This window comes from Schistocerca americana, chromosome 2 (assembly GCF_021461395.2).
Source record: "Schistocerca americana isolate TAMUIC-IGC-003095 chromosome 2, iqSchAmer2.1, whole genome shotgun sequence".
In the NCBI taxonomy this organism is placed as follows: Eukaryota; Metazoa; Arthropoda; class Insecta; order Orthoptera; family Acrididae; genus Schistocerca; species Schistocerca americana.
Genome location: NC_060120.1, coordinates 836,615,677 through 836,638,832, shown reverse-complemented (window position 1 = coordinate 836,638,832; position 23,156 = coordinate 836,615,677). Strand labels below are relative to the sequence as shown.

The 23,156-nt window shown below is 42.5% G+C and overlaps 1 protein-coding gene across 1 annotated transcript in view; it reads left to right on the top strand.

Moving 5' to 3' along the window:
• The window catches only part of LOC124594470, a 258,292-nt gene that overhangs the window by 191,977 nt on the left and 43,159 nt on the right, over nucleotides 1–23,156 (top strand). Inside the window, exons 3-4 of the mRNA XM_047132846.1 lie at nucleotides 14,812–14,936; nucleotides 18,266–18,418. Of these exons, the coding sequence (XP_046988802.1) occupies nucleotides 14,812–14,936; nucleotides 18,266–18,418 (278 nt within the window). The remainder of the gene's footprint in view (nucleotides 1–14,811; nucleotides 14,937–18,265; nucleotides 18,419–23,156) is intronic.

The window sequence follows — 23,156 nt, the reverse complement described above, 5'->3', positions numbered from 1 at the left end:
CAAATCTTTTGTCCTTTTTCTTTGCCGAGGTCGTGTCTTTTGTGTCTCATCCATCATCCGAGGCTCTTGTTGAGGCTCCGTAATCTGTCATTTTTACAGTGTAGGGTTATCGGCACCACACCCAGTCCCCATCTTGGAGGACCTGGATTTTTTTAGAGTTTGCTCCCCTAGGGAGGGAGGTTGGCTTCCCTACGCCTACAGAGCGCCCCCCCCCCCCCCTCCCTATGTTGCAGTACACACTTCATCTGGCATCTCCGTCGAGACCACTCCGGCTTGGGTGAACCTGCCAGTAGCTACACTACAGCCGGCATAACTCTCGACTTCATCGAGGAACGCAAACCTTTCCGCCCGGCACTGAAGGTGCCTACGATAAGGCGGTGTCCCCTGAAACATAAAAAATTACACATAGCGTTGTTTGCTGTGAGTATTAAAAAATTAAAGAAGAGGTCTGCATAATATGAAGAGAACACTTTACTTGAAATAGAAACTTACCTTAGACCCTACTAAAAATACCAGTTTCCTGCGGTTTTAACTTTTTTGTGTAACAAGTAAAATAACATTCGTGCTATGTAGAAAGTAAAAAATTTGCCCAAAGCCTTGTTATTACATGTTAACTTCCATCTCCATTTAGAGTAAATTTAACGAAACACCTAATATTACTAATTCGGAGTTTTAATTATTTTATAAAATATAAGTAACACTGGACTGAGTCGATTTTAGGCTATCGAGCAACAGTTTCTAAGCTACGTTTACTATAAAAATACATCTAAACGCACTGAATAATCATACTTACTCACTGATGTAAATCAGATTGGCGTACTAATTCTCAAAACATAAACCAACTTCGTGCAACTTGGAAAAAAAGTATATAAAACTTCAGAACTTCGCACAATCCAAACAATGGCTAATAAGCAAACGAAACTAAGCTCGAACTACCCATAATCGCTGCCTCTTTACTAGTTCATAGCGTTGCCACTCCTTAGCAGCACCTAACAGGAAATATTGTAGATGTCGGTTGGGCCCGCCCGTCGGTTTTGCCCCATTATCCCATATTCACCTCTTTCATTTGTGCCTACGAGGGGCGTTCAGTAAGTGATGCAACACATTCTTTTCTCGCCCAATTTCGATTGAAAAATGTAGAATTTGCTGTGGGACACAGTGTAATATTCCCGCCTCATTCCCTATAGTTTCATGTACTTCAGATAGGTGGTGGCGCTGTATGTAGTATTCAAAATGGCGTCTGTAACGGAGGTGGGTTTCAAGCAGAAAGCTGTCAGTGAGTTTCTTTTGGTGGAAAACCAGAGCAACGCAGATGTAAATAGGCGCCTGGAAATGTTCACGGAGACCTGGCAGAGAAAAAAGCACGATGAGTCGCTGGGCGAGGCGTCTGCCATCACCACAACAAGGTCGCACAAGACCTGTCCGATCTCCCGCTCACCGGGCGGCCGCACACACCCACAGGAAATTGCAGAAACGACTTCAGCGTCAACGGTGCCACAAAAATGCGAACCAACTTCTCAATGGTAACGCAAGGCCTCACACGCGTCTGTGCATGTGAGAGGAAAACTTCATTGGACTGTTCTTCCTCATTCACCCTACAGCCCGAATCTGGTACCTTCCGACTTCCATTTGTTTGGTCCAATGAAGGATGCATTCCACGGGAAAACAGTATGTGAATGATGGGGAGGTTATTGATCCAGCAATACGTTGTCTCCGATATCGACCAATAGAGTGGTACCATGCGGGCATATAGGCCCTTCCCAGTAAGGTGGCATAAGGTCGTCGCACTGAACGACGATTACGCTGAGAAATAGGGTTTTGCAACCGAAAGAGTGGGAATAATATGGTGTTTTGGAATCGTGAATAAAACCAACCAGCTTTCAGAAAAAAATGTGTCACATTACTTATTGAACACTTCTCATACAGTAATGAGACGCCCTCTATATTGGTTTTAAAGTCATTTATAGGAACATATAATTTTTTTATTAATTTGAGGTTTTCTGAATCTCAGTTTATTCAGTATCTCGTATAATGTAGCTGTGAATATTATTTTCCTAATTACCAATGACCATTTTTATTAAACACATTTTTATTTTTTTCCGAATGTACACATATTTGTGGAATACTTATTCGACATCCCTATGACTTTGTGGTATCTGCCTGGAAATAATGAAATATTCTGGGTTTCTAAAAAATGTCTATAGCGGTTAGGAAGCGGTTACCTTAACCAGACGGATAATGACGCTAACCTTAAAACTCTTGTTGTCGAACAACATAGTTACATGGTTAGGACGCAAATGACATTGAGTGCTATGCGCAAAACCATTTTGAACAAATTGAGGAAGACGATGCATGTGAAGAAATGCGGTCTAATGAGTAAAAGCCAAGTTATGAGTAGTTTCCTTAGAAGAAAACATACTACTCATACGTTTAAAATACTGTCTGGTCCATCTCAGTGGTATCGCCAACTTGCAGTGTATCTGAGGGGTATCGCTACCTCTACAATCCCTGTATGTGGGTTATGCTTAATCCACGAAGCACATAGTGTAGTGGCAAAAACGAACTCAACAGTATGTGAACAAAAATTACTGACGTTCCCACCCAGTCCCCCTCACTCTTGCCGTCTCCCAGCTTTTGTATTTTGAACACAGTCGTAATCATTAAGTAAGCCCTGCGAAGCGTTCCAATAGACCAGTCCACTGGGCCACAGGGAGTGATGTGGCGCCGTACCGGATAGGCAGCCCTCATGCAGCCGTGCAGCAAGTGTAGCCGACATACAGGCGCTAGTGCGCTAATATACAAACCGAGACACCTTCACATTTGCTAGGCGTCCTCACTAAAAATGAGCAAAGTATACAAAAATTCAGTCCTACCTGGCGCCTTTTCGAAACTTTCCTGTATTATCACCATCACCGTCCAAATGAATTCCAGTGCTAGATAAGGAACTTGTAACCTACCCGTACCCTCCTAACAACGAAAGATTAACAGTTCATGGTGTGTTACTTTGCTGCAGACCTCGATTCGTTGTAGCCAACTGTCAAATAGCTTCTTCAGGCTTTCACCTACATCTACATGATTACTCTGCCAGTCACGATGAAACTTCCCCTTTGTATGTAAAGAATGACAGTGCTGGAAAAACTCTTACGTTATTTGATTTTCAAACAGCTAAGCAAAACTAAACGTACTCAGACAGTTCTCTCTTTACTTATTCTGATCATCACTAAACTGACGCACAATACTTTTAGCGCAACGCAATCTGACTTTTAATAATCCCTACAAAACAATGGACCTGACTAACTATAACCTATACCTTTCATGAATCACTTACCTCACAGAAATCTTCGTTACTCGAATTACCGCAATACAGCCAGCGCCAATAAATAAAAGTTTCTAACTACTGAAGGCACTAACTACTGATAGGCATGGTTAGCAAATGAAAGATTTTGATACAGAACAAACAATGTATTTACCTTAATAGTGGTTCAAATGGCTCTGAGCACTATGGGACTTAACTTCTAAGGTCATCAGTCCCCTAGAACTTAGAACTACATAAACCTAACTAACCTAAGGACATCACACACATCCACGCCCGAGGCAGGATTCGAACCTGCGACCGCAGCGGTAGCTAGCTGTGTTTCACAAGTCCGATACTTTCTGAATCCGTGTTGGCTGTTTGTCAATAAATCGGTTTTTTTTTCAGGTAATTCATAATGTTCGAACACAGAGTAGGTTCCAAAAACCTATTGCAAGTTAACGTTAGTGATATGGGTCTGTAATTCAGAGGATTACACCTATTTACCTTTTTGGGTAATGGCGTGACTTATTCAAGGTTCCAGTCTTTAGGTACGGATCTTTCGACGAGCGCGCTGTTGTAAGCAATTGTTAAGTATGGATCTATTGTATCAGCATATTCTGAAAGGAATCTGACTAATATACAGTCTGGACCTGAGGCCTTGCCCTTATTAAGTAAAGCAAGCTGCTTCGCTACACCGGGGGTATCTCCTTCTAAGTTACGCAAGTTGGCGGTTGTTCTTGATTCGAATTCCGAAATATTTACTTATTTGAAAAAGGAATTTTGGGAAACCGTGTTTAGTAATTCTGCTTTAGTAGTACTGTCATCAGTAACATCGCCTTTGGTATGAAGCACTGGGAGCATTGATTGCGCCTTGCCGCTGGTGTACGTAACATACAACCAGAGTCTCTTCGGGTTTTCTGCCAGACTTCGCGGCAGAGTTTCGTTCTGGAAACCATTAAAACCATCTTGCACCGAAGTTCGCTTTAAATCTCTAAATCTTTGTCAGTCTTGAGGGTTCTTCGTTCTTTTAAATATGGCGTGCTTTTTGACTTCTGTGCAAATCCCATATACATATCAGAATCAAATAATGAGCTCAATTTTCGATTAAATTTTAAAGAAATATAATATTTATTTTTGATCTTGTGGATGCATTTCTTCCAGCTGCTCTCTAAGCAATCTTACGAACAACTCATCTTCATCAAGGCCACTTTACAACTAAGCGCATTCAAGTTATTACTCCCCCCTATCAAAAAAGTGTGTTCGCCAAATATTCTGTAATGAATATTCTATTACGCTTCACAGACAGAAAAATATAAAATATTTATCGTTAACACAATTTATAGAAAAAGTACTTTGTATCTGACTATGACTATTTTGTTGGTCAGATGCCTGAACGAGGCAGAAGCAAGACTCTCTAGAAATTACATAATAGATTTTGGTCGAAAATTTCCCAACCAAACGAAAACTGGGAAATGGACAAAAGGGGCATTAAATTGACTAGCTTGAGGTCTAGTATTACAAAGTAATCACGGTAATTAATAAGCACTTAATTAGTAATTTGAGAGAAAATTGAAATATTTCCCGAACAGCTTGCTGGTAGCTACGCAAATGAACTGTCAAAAGACTCATCTCTTCAAGGAGCATATAAAGTTACATTGGTAATATATTTAATTGCCAATTGAAATATCTGAAATAAAAAATTTGAAAAGAACGGTCAAATGTTTTGTGAAATTATTTGTGTAAGAGTAAGAAATAAAACAGATTAGAGAAACATCTGACGCACCTCTGACTGATGCTCGAAATCATGTACGGAAACTGAGAGGCCGATTGAGAATTTATAGTTCAATGTTTAATTTCGAATTTCAAAGAATATTAGAAGTTATCTGCCCGAATTTTGTAGCCTGCGCAATCTCATTTGCTGTACATGATTTCGAACATCATTTAACGGCGTGTCAAATGTTTCTCTAGTCTGTTTTATTCTTATTATTAGAGAAATCATTTCACAAAACATTTGACCGTTACTGCTGCTCTTTTTTAATGTTAAAACTTAGAAACAATTACATATAAACTGTAGTTTGATTTTTGTCATAAAATAAAATTTCGTGGATTTGACAGATCTACACACATTTATAAATCAACATACCTCTGGAATACAGAAGTGAACAAACTGATAGCATACGACTCGAAAATTGTAAAATGAACAGACGGTTCCACGCGCCACAAAACCAAGGATAACATTATAACTGCACTACTTTTTCATTCATTGTGGTCTTCGGCTAAACTATCAAATTCATACCCTGCTTCATGCGTGTAATGTTTGTGAAGACTGGTCGTGAATGCCACCATATGGGTACTCTTCCGTGTACAATGGAACCGCTCCTCTAACAGTTTGGTGCCTTTCGCCATAAACGATATTCAGTTTATCGACTCTCGTATACATTTTGAATGTCTCAATAGCTTTACAAACAAGTTACCTGTGTACTCGAGTTCCGAAGACGCTGCTGCCGCAGTTACTGGAAGACATCCCACTGGACATAAGGTAATCAGTGTGGAACCAACATGACGGATGTCCCTCCCATTCCGCACATGTAGTGTCAGGCTCTCTTAAGAGAACATTTGGAGGGCGTGGAAGTTGTCATTCCTGAAACGCAAAATTCAGCGGATTACACCTATTTACTTTTTGGGTAATGGCGTGACATATTCAAGTTTCCAGTCTTTAGGTACGGATCTTTCGACGAGCGCGCTGTTGTAAGCAATTGTTAAATATGGATCTATTGTATCAGCATATTCTGAAAGGATAATTCTATTGTTTTATCTATGGTGGAAATTAAAACAGGAGGTCTGTTACAAAACATCTACGACTCTTGAACACTTGAAGTGCCTTAGAGCACCGTCCTGTGCTTCCGTTAATTCCAGATAAAATTTACCGTGCAGTATTGTTTCTCCAGACTCCATCTACAGCCTGTAGCAGCACTGAAGGTCAACATTTTGCGGTCATGATGTGACAACCGTTATAATAACCACGCGATCCGTATTTGACTTAAGCGCCTCCTTACATTTGGTATAATAGGGTAGACATTTGTGGAACGTCTTTTCCTAACGGCCGGACAATGGTTTGCGGCGCTGTTATTTTGATACTACGTACTTGATCAAGCCCGACGCATGTTACGTCGCTGAAGTTCTCTTTCAAATGCCACAGACAAAAGTAATAGTTTCAATAAAAAAGCGAAGTCGGTGTCGTAATTTGTGGACTATGAACGTTAAAATTACTTGAGACCGTCAGGAAATTTGTCATATCGTCCCCTACAACTTCTCGAAAACCGCACATCTACATACCGGGTGATAAAAAAGTCAGTATAAATTTGAAAACTTAATAAACCACGGAATAGTGTAGATAAAGAGGTAAAAACTGACAAACATGCTTGGAATGACATGGGGTTTTATTAGAACAAAAAAAAAAGTATTGCTAGACGCGTGAAAGATCTCTTGCGGGCATCGTTTGGCGATGATCGCGTACTCAGCCGCCACTTTTGTCATGCTTGGCCTCCCAGGTCCCCAGACCTCAGTCCGTGCGATTATTGGCTTTGGGGTTACCTGAAGTCGCAAGTGTATCGTGATCGACCGACATCTCTAGGGATGCTGAAAGACAACATCCGACGCCAATGCCTCACCATAACTCCGGACATGCTTTACAGTGCTGTTCATAACATTATTTCTCGACTACAGCTATTGTTGAGGAATGATGTTGGACATATTGAGCATTTCCCGTAAAGAACATCATCTTTGCTTTGTCTTACTTTGTTATGCTAATTATTGCTATTCTGATCAGATGAAGCGCCATCTTTCGGACATTTTTTGAACGTTTGTATTCTAATAAAACCCCATTTCATTCCAAGCATGTGTGTCAATTTATACCTCTCTATCTACATTATTCCGTTATTTATTCAGTTTTCAAATTTATACTGACTTTTTGATCAGCCGGTATTAATTTTGGTTCTATTTGTGGTGGCCTGTCTTAGCTGTCTCACCCTGTATGCACTATCCGATCAAATGTATCCGGACATCCCGATGTAATGCGGGATTGACCACTAGATGCCACGAGAGGTGGACCCACTAGTCTAAACGAAGGCGAGGAGTACTGCGTTGTCAGTAGAGAAGCAGTGGCAGCAGATTGGGTCGGTCATGAGGGCTCAGTGACCTACAACGTGGAGTAATCACTGGACATCACCTGGATCACCTGGACATTTTAACCCTTCTAAAATTACTGAAGTTGACTGTTGGTGATGTGATTGTGAAGTGAACACGTGAAGGAACAACCACACCTAAACCAGTACCAGACAGGCCTTACATACTAAAAGGACAAAGACGGTCGAGCACTGCCGAAGGTGGTCGTAAAAAATTGCTTGAAATCAGCTGAATAAATTACTCGTGGGTTCCAAAGTGCTACCAGTGCCAAGGTAGCCCCTGAGGGCTGGCAACCCATATTACACCACACAGGACGAGGTTGTATATGTCCAAGGCGTACCAAAAGCACCATGATAAACAACGGCTATTTACAGGGTGTTTCAAAAATGACCCGTATATTTGAAACGGCAATACAAACTAAACGAGCAGCAATAGAAATACACCGTTTGTTGCAATATGCTTGGGACAACAGTACATTTTCAGGCAGACACACTTTCGAAATTACAGTAGTTACAATTGTCAACAACAGATGGCGCTGCGGTCTGGGAAACCCCATAGTACGATATTTTCCACATATCCACCATGCGTAGCAATAATATGGCATAGTCTCTGAATGAAATTACCCGAAACCTTTGACAACGTGTCTGGCGGAATGGCTTCACATGCAGATGAGATGTACTGCTTCAGCTGCTCAATTGTTTCTGGATTCTGGCGGTACACCTGGTCTTTCAAGTGTCCCCACAGAAAGAAGTCACAGGGGTTCATGTCTGGCGAATAGGGAGGCCAATTCACGCCGCCTCCTGTATGTTTCGGATAGCCCAAAGCAATCACACGATCATCGAAATATTCATTCAGGAAATTAAAGACGTCGGCCGTACGATGTGGCCGGGCACCATCTTGCATAAACCACGAGGTGTTCGCAGTGTCGTCTAAGGCAGTTTGTACCGGCACAAATTCACGAAGAATGTCCAGATAGCGTGATGCAATAATCGTTTCGGATCTGAAAAATGGGCCAATGATTCCTTTGGAAGAAATGGCGGCCCAGACCAGTACTTTTTGAGGATGCAGGGACGATGGGACTGCAACATGGGGCTTTTCGGTTCCCCATATGCTCCAGTTCTGTTTATTGACGAAGCCGTCCAGGTAAAAATAAGCTTCGTCAGTAAACCAAATGCTGCCCACATGCATATCGCCGTCATCAATCCTGTGCACTATATCGTTAGCGAATGTCTCTCGTGCAGCAATGGTAGCGGCGCTGAGGGGTTGCCGCGTTTGAATTTTGTATGGATAGAGGTGTAAACTCTGGCGCATGAGACGATACGTGGACGTTGGCGTCATTTGGACCGCAGCTGCAACACGGCGAACGGAAACCCGAGGCCGCTGTTGGATCACCTGCTGCACTAGCTGCGCGTTGCCCTCTGTGGTTGCCGTACGCGGTCGTCCTACCTTTCCAGCACGTTCATCCGTCACGTTCCCAGTCCATTGAAATTTTTCAAACAGATCCTTTATTGTATCGCTTTTCGGTCCTTTGGTTACATTAAACCTCCGTTGAAAACTTCGTCTTGTTGCAACAACACTGTGTTCTAGGCGGTGGAATTCCAACACCAGAAAAATCCTCTGTTCTAAGGAATAAACCATGTTGTCCACAGCACATTTGCACGTTGTGAACAGCACACGCTTACAGCAGAAAGACGACGTACAGAATGGCGCACCCACAGACTGCGTTGTCGTCTATATCTTTCACATCACTTGCAGCGCCATCTGTTGTTGAAAATTGTAACTACTGTAATTTCGAAAGTTTGTCCGCCTGAAAATGTACTGTTGTCCCAAGCATATTGCAACAAACGGTGTATTTCTATCGCTGCTCGTTTAGTTTTTATTGCCGTTTCAAATATACCGGTCATTTTTGAAACACTCTGTACATACAAGATAATGGAAACAGACATTCCGAGCACTACTTCCTGCAGGGGGAGCTCGAGCCACGGCCTGCAGGAAGTATCACTATGCCAAAACCTGACTGGCTGGAGATAGCTTTTTAGGGGCTAGAACCAGCCCCGAAGTTCAGTTCACTCCGGATGCCGGTCTCGTGTACTTCGACCGCTGAAGATTACGTCTTCGTCTCTGAATTGGACTCTAACTAGTGTGTGTGTGGAAAATTAGACTTGAACTTTTGTTTGCCTCGATTAGGAGACTTTTACTGGCATCGTTATTGTTACCTTTCGTCTGTTTTTCAGTCATCAACCTTGTGAATTTACATCAGTAAAAGTTGTGTTTGTGAAAAGTTGCGAACTGTCACTCACAACAACCAGCAGTACAACTAGCTCAGTGACTGTACATAGGGAGATAAAAAGAGATGGGTCAGTTGCCGAGCATCTCCACGTAAGCCAAACAGTTGTGTAGTCACTGCCAAGTGACACTTGACGATGTGTGGAGACTGGCGCCACTGCTCAGTGGACGACTGGAAACGAGTGATTTGGAGTGTACAATCCGAAGGGAGCGTTTAGGTTTGGCAAATGCCTGGAGAACGTTACCTGACATCAGGTGTAGCGCCAAACACTAAGTTCGGTGGGTTTGGCGTTATGATATGGGTGTGTTTTTCGCGGTTAGGGTGTGGTCTCCACATTGAACTTAAGAAAACGCTAAATGCGGTGGGATATGAACACATTTTGGAGCATTGTGTACTGTGTACAGTATCGGAAGAATTCGTATGCGCTGATTGTATCAGCACGGCAATGATCCTGCCCTAAAGCGGCATCTGAGAGAGAATGGTTCGTGAACAATAACATTCTTGAAGTGAATATAGCTGAAATTATCAGATAGCCATATGTAAAATTTAAAAAAATTTAGAAACTTTCTATAAAACTTCCAAATTTTTTGTATATTGTCTGAGTCTCATTTAAGATCCTTTTTTTTTTTCGAAGTTATGATCAGTTTCATAGCTTAACTATCATCTTCAGACCACATGATATATTATAAATGCACTCGCAGTGTACAAGAACGTTGCATCATGCGTAACATCCTTATTTTATATCTTCCAGTAAAAAGTGCTATGTACAGCCACGCTTTCTATGACAGAAACTGAAACAAAAGGCCCGTGCAGCGTCGCAAATTGTTTACATATAATGGGCATTCAAAAAGAAAGGAGCCGGAGGCATAATTACAGAAACCAGTACCTGTGTGTTAGAAGTATTGACCCTGCCTGTTGAGACACTTGTCCCACTGTGACACGGCCAGCCGCTGTGGCCGAGCGATTCTAGGCGCTTCAGTCTGGAACCGCGCGACCGCTACGGTCGCAGGTTCGAATCCTGCCTCGTGCATGGGTGTGTGTGATGTCCTTAGGTTAGTTAGATTTAAGTAGTTCTAAGTTCTAGGGGACTGATGACCTCAGAAGTTGAGTCCCATAGTGCTCAGAGCCATCTGAACCATTTGAACCCACTGTGACACAAGGCGGTGAATGGCTGTCTCATAAAATTCCCGGGACTGCGATGCTAACAAGTTCCGCACGTACAGTGTAATATTGTGCCCTGCCCGCGACGTAATAACATACATAAAATAATATTTGGCACCTCACGCTACGCGCCAAATATAATAATATTAATAACTGATAATAATTAGATAAATAATCAACAAAAGGAAATCTACTAAATGAAAAGCAAAATAAACCTTAATATTCCACAAGCACACACACATCACTTTCTTAGTCTCTATAATGAAAATTATTTTTTGTCCGAAAATGCACTCGATATTATCAACTACGTAAAAAAAATCACTTCACTCCTTAGTTAATACTGTTCCTTTTTTACCCTTTTTATTGTTTGAAGTGAAGGTCGGTAGACTCGTGGCGTGCTGAAAAACGTTTAATTTGGGTTTCTATAATCTCAGAGAAATTACTAACAGTCTTCTCGCCTCGAGAGAAAATTCAGAACAGTTCAATTTAATTTCGTGGGTATCGCCTTGGCAACGTAAGAAAAGATGTAGTAAAGCAAAATCTATAACATTTATAAATTGGGTATTGATGATCGTTACTATGAAATGAAAGCAGAAATATCAAATTAAACAATTATTATTTAACGAAAGAAGCTTTTTATACGGACATCTGACATCCCGTGCGTTAATCTCACAGTTTTGAACATAACAAAGAATTTTTTGCCGTATGCCGGCGGAATATGTGGAAATTACAATAATCTTAGCCCGACTATGGAGCGAAAGAAAAAAGTATTCATAGTAAAGTCATATCAGTAATCGCAGTTGGCGATAATAATGGCATAATTAAACAAATTCCTAACAAGAAAACAATTTCAGTTCATTTGAACAAAATGGAAGAAAATAAGAGTCTGATAGCGTAAGATGCTGTCGGAAAGGCGAGCGACTAAAGAAGAAGAGAGAGAAAATGACGAGCGCCCATTCTTATATAGAACAAAATACAGATGATAATGTTACGCCGCCCTCATTACCCTGGGCGTACGTATTCGCTGACTTGCAGCGCAGTTCATTGACTCAATGGTTAAATTATATCTTTAACTCTTGGTATTTCGATAGGAAAGGAAAATGGTATGTTATTACGTCGCGGGCAGGGCACAATATTACAACAACTGGACGCCGCTGTTCACACGAGTGCAGGAAAGGTTATGCTGACGTTCTTCTATGACCAAGATGGCCCCCTTCTGATTCACATCCAGCAGCATGGGACAACAATGAATGTCCAGCGTTACTCGCAAACCTTGACCACCTTTCGCCAAGCGATCAAATCGAAACGACCAAGCAGTCTCACCCATGGAGTCATTCTGCTCCACGACAGTGCAAAGCCTCATTCGGCCAACGCAGTCGCGGAACTCCTGCAGAAATTCAAATGGGAGATTCTCGGCCACCCTTCATACAGTCCGGACCTGTCTCCCTGTGTTTCGCCAGTTTTGGTCCCCTTAAAATAGCGCTGAGGGGCAAACGATTCACCTCGGACGACGACGTCCAGCTGTACGTGCGGAACTGGTTAACATGGCAGTCCCGGGAATTTTATGAGACAGCCATTCAAAAATGGTTCAAATGGCTCTGAGCACTATGGGACTAAACATCTATGGTCATCAGTCCCCTAGAACTTAGAACTACTTAAACCTAACTAACCTAAGGACATCACACAACACCCAGCCATCACGAGGCAGAGAAAATCCGCGACCCCGCCGGGAATCGAACCCGGGAACCCGGGCGTGGGAAGCGAGAACGCTGCCGCACGACCACGAGATGCGGGTGGAGACAGCCATTCACCGCCTTGTGTCACAGTGGGACATGTGTCTCAACAGCCAATGTCAATGCTTCTAACATACAGTTACTGGTTTCTGTAATTATGCTTCGTGCTCCTTTCTTTTTGAACGTCCCTTATATATTGAAGCATCGACTTAATTACTTTCTTTACAGTCAGATCTGCAACCCCGATTTGCTATGTAAGTTGTACTTGAAGTCAGTACTACAGCACGAAATACATATACAACATCGTTTGGACAAGTTACTCATTGTGACAATGTTATATACGTATTTTGTGTTACCCAGTGTGACGACGTTGTGTATATATTTTATGTTTTACTATTGACTTCAAGTAAAGCTTATATAATCTCTGCTTGCAATTACTGTCTGCAACGAAAATAATTACATGGTCGCTTCATTGTATAAGAAAAATTTTTACAGCGCTATATAGGCTTTTTGTTTCAATTGCTCTCACAGATAACGTGGCTGCACATAGCACAATCTAACTGAAATTTAAAATACGAATGTTATAGACGATGCAACAGTCTTGTACACTCGAATGCCAAACGCGATCGAGACAATATATAGAAAATTTTGAAATCACTTAAAATTTTTGTTATATTATACTTTGTTATTGTTGACGTGGACTGGTCTGCCCAGAGTTCAGACCTGAACCCAACAGACACCTTCGCGATGAGTTATAACATCGACTTGGGTGCAGGCTCCAGGTTCCATCATCACTACTTTGTCTGGTTTCGGCTCTTGAGAAAGAATGTGCTGCCATAACTCCGCAGACAATGAGACACCTCATTGGAGGGCTGAGGCCGTCATGAAGGTGAAGGGCGGACACGTCCCATGTTATTCTCCACTAATACACTGTGCAGGCATGCGTATTCAAATATAGAGATATGTAAACATCCAGAATACGGCGCTGCGGTCGTCAACGTCTACGTCTATAAAAGCCAACAAGTGTCTGGAGCAGTTGTTAGATCGGTTACTGCTGCTACAATGGCAGGTTATCAAGATTTAAGTGAGTTTGAACGTGGTGTTATAAAAGGCGCACTAGCGATGGGACACAACATCTCCGAGGTAGCGATGACGTGGGAATTTTCCCGTACGAACATTTCACGAGTGTACCATGACTATCACGAATCTGGTGAAATATAAAATCTCCAACATCGCTGTGGCCAGAAAAAAAATCCTACAAGAACGGGGCCAACGACGACTAAAGAGAATCGTTCAACGTGACAGGAGTGCAACCTTTCTGCAAATTGCTGCAGATTTCAGTGATGGGCCATCAACAAGTGTCAGTGTGCGAACCAAATACAACTTTCGGAGCCGAAGGTCGACTCTTGTACCCTTGATGACTGCATTACGCCTCGCCTGGGCCCGCCAACACCGACATCGGATTGTTGATGACGGGAAACATGTTGCCTGGTCGGATGAATCTCATCTCAAATTGTATCGAGCAGATGGACGTGTATGGGTATGGAGACAACCTCATGAGTCCATGGACCCTGCATGTCAGTAGGGGACTGTTAAAGCTGATGGAGGCTCTGAAATGGTGTGGAGCGTGTGCAATTGAAGTGATATGGGATTCCTGATACGTCTAGATTCGGCTCTGACAGGTGACACGTATGTAAGCATCCAGTCTGATCACCTGCAACCATTCGTGTCCACTGTGCATTCCGACGGACTTGGGCAAGTCTAGCGGGACAATGCGACGCCCCACACGTCCAGAATTGCTACAGAGAGACTGGAGGAGCACTCTTCTGAGTTTAAACACTTATTCTGGCCACCGACGAGCTGTCCAGAAGAGATCTCCAACCCCTCGTATTCTTTGACGGATTTATGGACAGCCCTGCAGGATTCATGGTGTCAATTTCCTCCAGCACTACTTCAGACAGTAGTCGAGTCCATGCAGCGTCGTGTTGCGGCACTTCTGTGTGCTCGCCTGGGTCCTACACGATGTTAGGCATGTGTACCAGTTTCTTTAGCTCTTGAGTATAGATGTCAGACTTTGTAAACTGCAGTTCAGTATCGATGTGCGATAAGATGAGGCAGTACAGGCGGAGGAATGCCACTGTGTGTTGCAGAAGACGGAGCAAGAGGACTCGGAGCGGACTGCGCCAGCCGCCCCCGCCACGCTGGACACGTCCTTCTGCCGGCGGCGCGCCGACGGCCTGTACCCGCACCCGGACTCCGCCGTCCACTACTACAGGTAACGCCTGCGCTTCCGCATTTGCTTCTTAGTGGCCACCTGCCGCTCCAGTAATTGCCGTGTTGTGCTACTGTGCGGCTGTGGGTAAAATTTTACTGTGTATCATTTATTTATTTACTTATTTATTGAGTGATAAGAGTTCTGACTATTCTAATGCCGCTCACCACGAATTCCTCTCTTTTGCCAACCTTCTCATCTCAGAATAGCTCTTCCTCAGTTATATGCAGTCTTCCTCTCCAAATTTTACCCTCTACAGCTCCCTCTAGTTCCATCGAAGTTATTAGAAGTTATTACCTGATTAACAGATGTCCCATCGTTCTGTCACTTCTTTTTGTCATCGTTTTCCATATTTTCTTTCCTTCACCGGTTCTGCAGAGAACCCCCTGATTCTTTACCTTAATTTTCAACATTCTTGTGTAGCACCACAACTCAGATACTTCGATTATCCTCTGTTCCGGTTTTCCCACTGTCCATGTTTCACTACCATACAATGCGGTGCTCCAAAACGTACATTCTTAAAAATTTCTTCTGAAACCTCCCCTTAGAAAAATTTATGAATGACTGTACTGGAAAACCTCTTACGTTATTTGTTTTCAAACAGCTGAGCAAACCTGGACGTACTCATTCATTTCTCTCTTTACTTATTCTGATCAGCACTAAACTGACACAATGTTTTAGCGCAACGCAATCTGACTTTCAATAATCCCTACAAAAGAATGGCCCTGACTGACAATAACCTATACCTTTCATGAATCACTTACCACACAAAAATCTTCGTTACTCGAACTACTGCAATACCGCGAGCGCCAATACTGCCAGCTAAATAAAAGATTCAAACTACTGCAGGCACTAACTACTGATAGGCATAGTTAGCAAATGAAAGATTTTGATAGAGAACAAACAATGTATTTACCTTAATATTATTCAAAAGTCATCATCATGATATACAGTATTACAAATTTACTCTTTCTGATGGACACACGTCCAGATCGTCCGCTCAAAACTCTGGCATCTCTCTCCCCACATCCACCACTGCTGGCGGCTCAACTCCAATTGCCCAACGCTACGCGCTGTTCACATCCAACTGCCCAACACTACAATAGCGAATATTTCAAAAATGCCAACCAGCCACAGACTGCACACAGCACAGCCAGTGATTTTCATACAGAGGGTTACGTGACGTTGCCAACATAGAAACCTAAACAGACTACTTACAATTCCACAAATTAAGGCTTATGTTTGACACCAGTCAGTGCTACTCTGCTTTTGATGTCCTCCTTGCTCCGTCCATCACGGGTTATTTTGCTGCCTAGGCAGCAGAATTCCTTCACTTTATGTACTTCATGATCCCCGTTTTTGATGTCAAGTTTCTGGCTGTTCTCATTTCTACTGTTTCCCATTACTTTTGTCTTCTTTCGATACACACTCAGTCCACATTCCGTACTGATTATTCTGTTCATGCTGCTCAACAGATGTTGTAATCCTCCTTCACATTCATTGACGATAGTGGTCATCAGCGAATTTTATCATTGATATCCTTTCACTTTGAATTTTAATCCTAATCTTGAACGTTTCTTTTATTTCCCTCATTGCTTCTTCGATGTACATATTAAATAGCTGAGGCGAAAGACTGCAACCTTGCCTTACACCCTTTATAATTCGAGCACTTCGTTCTTGGTCTTCCAGTCTTATTCTTCAAAAAATGGTTCAAATGGCTCTGAGCACTATGGGACTTAACATCTTAGGTCGTCAGTCCCCTAGAACTTAGAACTACTTAAACCTAACTAACCTAAGGACATCACACACATCCATGCCCGAGGCACGATTCGAACCTGCGACCGTGGCAGTCCCGCGGTTCCGGAGTACAGCGCCTAGAACCGCACGGCCACCGAGGCCGGCAGTCTCATTCTTCTCTCTTGGTTCTTTTACATATTATATACGACCCGTCTTTCCCTATAGCTTACCCCTATAACTTCGAAAATCGTGCACCATTTCACACTGTCGAACGCTTCCCAGTCGACAAATCCTATGAAAGTGTCTTGATTTTTCTTCAGTCTTGCTTCCATTATCAACCGCTTCATTTAGTTTTATAAGTTGAAATGTTTGGTAGTCTTGTACGATTTTTGGATGCCACAGCCTTTTCAAGGGCCTGAAAACTACTTGCGTTAACAGCCAGAATGCGATAGCGAACGTGATTTTCAGTAATCTTCCGTTCAAATGTCCTCAATTCTGCTCGCCTGAACTCAAATAAAATGTTCTAACTCGCTAAGAATAATGCAAAGCACTCAAGAACCACGGCGATAAATGAAAGTCTACTGTCGTTTAGAAAAGCAGTGTATTCTGAGAAAAATTCCCTGAACAACAGAATGTCAAAAACGCAAGTTGTTTCGTACCTTCCCTGGGGGACCTTTCGCTTTCAAGCCATTGATAAAATGGCTTACTGAATTTGTCGGAAGTTTACAGGCTGGAAGCTCGAGAACATTGGAACCGTGCATTCGTACATTCAGTTCTCTCTTATCCGTGCAAAATATTACCTGTAATGAACTGGTCGATAGCCCAGATACCGTGCCGGCCGAAGTGGCCGAGCGGTTCTAGGCACTTCAGTCTGGAACCGCGCGACCGCTACGGTCGCAGGTTCGAATCCTGCCTCGGGCATGGATGTGTGTGATGTCCTTAGGTTGGTTAGGTTTAAGTAGTTTTAAGTTTTAGGGGACTGATGACCTCAGAAGTTAAGTCCCATAGTGGTCAGAGCCATTTGAACCATTTTTTGAACCCAGATACCGTTACAGGTCAGAACAAATTGCCAGCCAGTTCTCTGACTTTGTATTCCACATTACTCTTTAAGCATACTTTTGTGCGTATGATAAAAGCTGTGCGTGCTTATGCACAGGCAATAAATCTATGGACTTAGAGTCCAAGCAAAATGACTTGGCTCCTGCAGAGAAACGTACTGTCGTTCTGAGCGCCGGGCGAGTCCACCCCTTCGTTCAGAAAGGGGACTCTTTTAGTTTGCAGTCGCCTGCTGAGCTGCACACTGCGGAAGGTGGTCCTCTCAGACCTTCATGCACTGATGTTCTTATTCGGTAACCTACTGACTTTTCGAATTAGTGGTCACATTGGAATAACCTGTTAATATGATCGTTTGCGGACTCGCTATCTGCTTGTGAGGCTTCAGCTACTGAACTGTACCTCCCCTAGCATGTAGTGGCCGAACGCGATGGAACCCCCACTACTACCGAGATCCCTTCCCCTACTGTCCAGTCTGCGCAGGTGTGCCTTACCAGCAGGACCCTGAGTTTGAGTTGAGACGTGGAGAGGTGTTTGCGCAGGTGCTCAGGCGGCGAAGCGCAGGTGCTGCGGTGTGCGGACGGCTCTGTGTTCGTGTCCGGGCGCTGCGAGGCGGCGGCGGAGTGGCGGCCCTGCGTACTGCAGCCGGACGGGCTCCACCCTAACGTCTCCGACGGCTGCGCTTCCTACTACAGGTACCCGACTGCTTCCTCTCCTTTTTCTCATCTTACAGTTTAAAAGCTTCTTCCCGCTGAGTTACACATCCTCAGCTCGTATATTGCAATGGGTTTTGTGGTTCTGCAACTAACTTTCTGATAAGGTCTCTCTGTAAGAAGGGTGACTCACTGATATCAATAACTGTCACCCAGTGTCACTCCTACATTATTTTCTAAAAATTTTTGATTGATGATGTACTCCAACGTTGTTATGCACCTGTGCAGTAACGGGTTAGTTAACCAATAACAGACTGGATTTCAAAAGGAGGCCCCTACTGACGAGGAGAACACGACAAGTGCCATAACCTGATTTTCCAGAGAACTCTCTCAGTGGCAGAGGGGTAAAAATAAGCGATCACATCTCCCTGCTTGTCCGCAGATATTGGACCGTTTCTGAGTAGACGAAGTTAAACTTTTCGAGATATTTATATGCCTTTTAGAGCGTAAGTGATCCAACCTCAGTGGCGGCACAGCGGCTAGCGACGCGGCTTTTCACTATTGCGCCCCGTGTTCGAAACCCACAACTATCTCTGATTTTCATTTATGTACCCATCTCCGTAGAAGATTACTACGTAAATGTTTTTCAATTTATATTGAAATAACGCTGTCCATATACCGGGTGATCAAAAAGTCAGTATAAATTTGAAAACTGAATAAATCACGGAATAATGTAGATAGAGAGGTACAAATTGACACACATGCTTGGAATTACATGGGGTTTTATTAGAACAACAAAATACAAAAGTTCACAAAATGTCCGACAGATGGCGCTTCATCTGATCAGAATAGTTATAATTAGCGTAACCAAGTAACACAAAGAAAAAAGATGATGTTCTTTACAGGAAATGCTCAATATGTCCACCATCATTCCTCAATAACGGCTGTAGTCGAAGAATAATGTTTAAGAGCACTGTAAAGCATGTCCGGAGTTATGGTGAGGCATTGGCGTCGGATGTTGTCTTTCAACATCCCTAGAGATGTCGGTCGATCACGATACACTTGCGACTTCAGGTAACCCCAAAGCCAATAATCGCACGGACTGAGGTCTGGGGACCTGGGAGGCCAAGCATGACGAAAGTGGCGGCTGAGCACGCGATCATCGCCAAACGACGCGCGCAAGAGATCTTTCACGCGTCTAGCAATACTTTTTTTTTTTTGTTCTAATAAAACCCCATGTCATTCCAAGCATGTGTGTCAATTTTTACCTCTCTATCTACACTATTCCGTGGTTTATTAAGTATTCAAATTTATACTGACTTCTTGATCACCCAGTACGTCTACTAGTCGTATACCCGGTGAATGAATTTAAAAAAGAAAAGAAAAATAATATATGAATGAAAAAATTATTTGAAATTATTTTCGGTGAAATTCTGTAGTACATCTTGATTCATAATCAATTGCAAGAGCCAGATTTCGGAAAAGAGACTTGTTTTGTGTGGTTTGCCCCACAAATTAATGCCAACACGTGAAATTTTGATCAATGATAAGGACATTTCTTTTGCTAGTGAGATTCATACGAATAAATGTCGCTGTGGCAAATCGACCTTCACGCGATGCTCGTGGAGGTCGGAATTTCTACGTTTCGAATGTTTCTGCTATCGGTATCATCCAAGGAAATGCACCAAATCCTCCTGAATAATAAAAGTACGCATAAGATACAAGAATTGAAAACTGATGTAGAAATTAAATATAAGAGTATGATAATTTAGAGAGACTGTAACCCTGAAAATACCATACACATACGTTTCATATATAAATAAGTAACACTTGTTATGAAACGCAGTTGTAATTTTACAATTAATATAACGCCTTGCATCCTCTAACCTGATAAGAAACATACGTCCAGTAACCTACGAACATGCGTAGGTAAATGAAACAATGAAATAAATAAAACCAATAATCGAGTTTTGAACACAGGGCGCAAAAGTCACGTTAGTCACTATTCACAAGCTGAAATGAGCTTCCAGTACTTTAAAAGACATCTAAATTACCTCGAAAACTTTGAAGATCGTTCTCTCAGGAACGATCGTGAATCTACGGATAAGTATAGACACGTGTTCGCTTATTTTGGCTTCTCTTCCACTGAGGAAAGTTGTTGGAAATCGGGTTATAGCACCTGTCGTTTTCTCCTCGTAAGTTATATATTTATACATTTGCTGAGCACACAATTAAATCCTTAAATTTCAAAATAACACCAACTGCGATTTTCTGCGATGTGTCGCAAGCATTTGACTGAGACAGTCACAAAATTTTATCACAGAAACTTAAGTTTTTATAGACTGTGTAGTTCAGCACCTGCCTGTTTTAGTTATTATTTAAGAAACAGAATGCAGAAAGCTATCCTAGTCTGTGTAAGTAATACAAAGAGGAATGCCAAATCACTTGCGTAGTAAGAAATCGCAATGGGAGTCCCAGAAGGTTCGATTATTGACCCACTACTGTTATTCTTGCCTTATTTTAGTGATCTGTCATGTTATTTGAATGAGGAGGCAGATTTAGTCCCGTTTACAGATGATACAAGCATTGTTGTGAAGCCGAGCAAAGGAGTATAAACGGAGAAAATATTGACTGACATTTTTTTTAGACTTTTGTGAAAGTTACTGACTGATTTTGCACAAACGAGCTAGCTTCAAACTTTGGAAGCACGCTGACATATTTACAGAGTATCTGTATTACTAAACAGCTGGCCCAGGGCACAGTCTCTGTTGCGGGCTGCCTATCTAAAGGCTTTGAGGGGCAATAAAATAAAGTGAGTTTCAATATATCACACAATTATAGACTGAATTTAAAGATAGAAAATGCTTTCACGACAAGATTTAACGCAATAAATGAAGTATTACAGTTAGAAACTGTGTATATATCTTGAGGCAGGATGACTCACAGTGTGTAAATTACCCAAACTACACTGGTATGCAAAACTCAAGGATGGAAGTAACTTTCGCGTGATGTATCACTGCCAAGTAACATAGCTCGATGAAATTTGGGTCATACATAGAAAGAACTGCTACAGTGTATTACGGAAGGTCACTGGAAGTAATACGCAATGAGACAAACAGAAATGACACTTTTATTCAAAGGCAATAATTATACTGAAGTCATCGCGTTTCTTATGGCCTCTGGACAACACAAAAGGCGGTATATGGTTTTTAATCGGGTGTCTGATCACGACGAACAGCAATGCATACTCTGTAATGTGCTCCTATCCTGGTAGCGTGGTTGGTAAGGAGTTCTTGCGGTAGGCCTACCAGTCCTCCAGTATTTGAGAATGGGAACACTTAGCCACTTTCAACAAACTTTAATCACAGTTTCAAATTTTTGCCAAGCTTTCTCTCGCTTACAAGCTTAGCGCCAAATATTTTACACATTAACTCATTTGTAGAGTAATCAGAAATCTGAAGATGTTTTATACATGAGAGTTCGATTCTTTAAAGTATCAGAGGTGGGGTGTTCACTAATATTAGTCTGTGCAACAACTCACTCTTTGATGCCAACAAAACATTTTCAGCTCACTGAGTGACGAAATATATTTCAAAGCTCATTCACATCGAACACAGTCCTCGTAACGCTCAAATCCGTTATCGTACACAAGTATTGTTTCACAAGCAGTCCACACATATGTGTCCCTTGCAGGCACAAAAAAGTCTTTGTTTATCTAGTAACGAAAGCACGTGGTACAGTTCACAGTTTACTCAACAGCAGTCACTGTGTTTCTGTAGTTCACATTGATACAGTGCACACATTAATTGAAATGTTTTATCCATGTCCCCATAAAGCATATCCATTCCAACAGCCATGCCATAACGTCAACAATCATCGTCTTCTCCTCTCCATTCTTCGCCCTTCTATTGTTGCGTTTCACCAGTAGCTGTAGATGTATTTCTATTATTTACAACAATATGGGAAGGCTAGAGTGATACTCACCACATAGAGGAGGCATTGAGTTACAGGTAGGTACAGTGAAAAAGCCTGCTAAAATATTTAACCTTTTAAGCAAAGTTCTATTTTCGAAGTAGAGAACACACACACACATTCACACAAGCACAACTCACTTACAAATGGCCACTGTGTATGGGCAATGCGGCCTGAATGAATGCGACTGTGTCTGATATGTGCAGCAATCTGCTGGATGTGTGGTGTAGGCAACGAGGAAGCATGGGGCGAAGAGGGGGAAGGATAGCAGGTTAGGGGTGGGAGAAGACGCTGTGCTGCCCGAGGGAGTGTGCAAGGACGTGATGGGATCGGGACGCACTGCTAGTAGAGTGTCGTGAGACTGCGAGCGAAGTGACAGCGGAAAGGAGAGGAGAAAAGAATGGGAAAAACGAGTAGGTGTGTTGGCAGGATAGCAGACATATGTAGAACTAGAGTAGGAACAGGGCAGGCGTAGGTAGGAAGAAGGGCAGGGACTAGAGAAGGGTGAGGCCAGGGACGTTATGGGAACGAAGGATTTGTTTTAGGGAGAGTCCTCCCCACTTGTGCACTTCAGGAAAGACGGTGTTAGGTGGTTGGTAGGAAGAATCCAGATGGTGCAGGCTGCGAAGCAGTCGTTAAAGTTAAGCTCAATATTTTGGGTGGCATGTTCAGCAACTGGGTGATCCAGCGGTCTCTCGGCCGAGGTTTGACCTTGGCCACTCATGGAAAAACAGCTTATTAGTTGTCATGCCCTCGTAGAAAGCCGCACAGTGATTGCAGTTTAGTTGGTAGATTACAAAGCTACTTT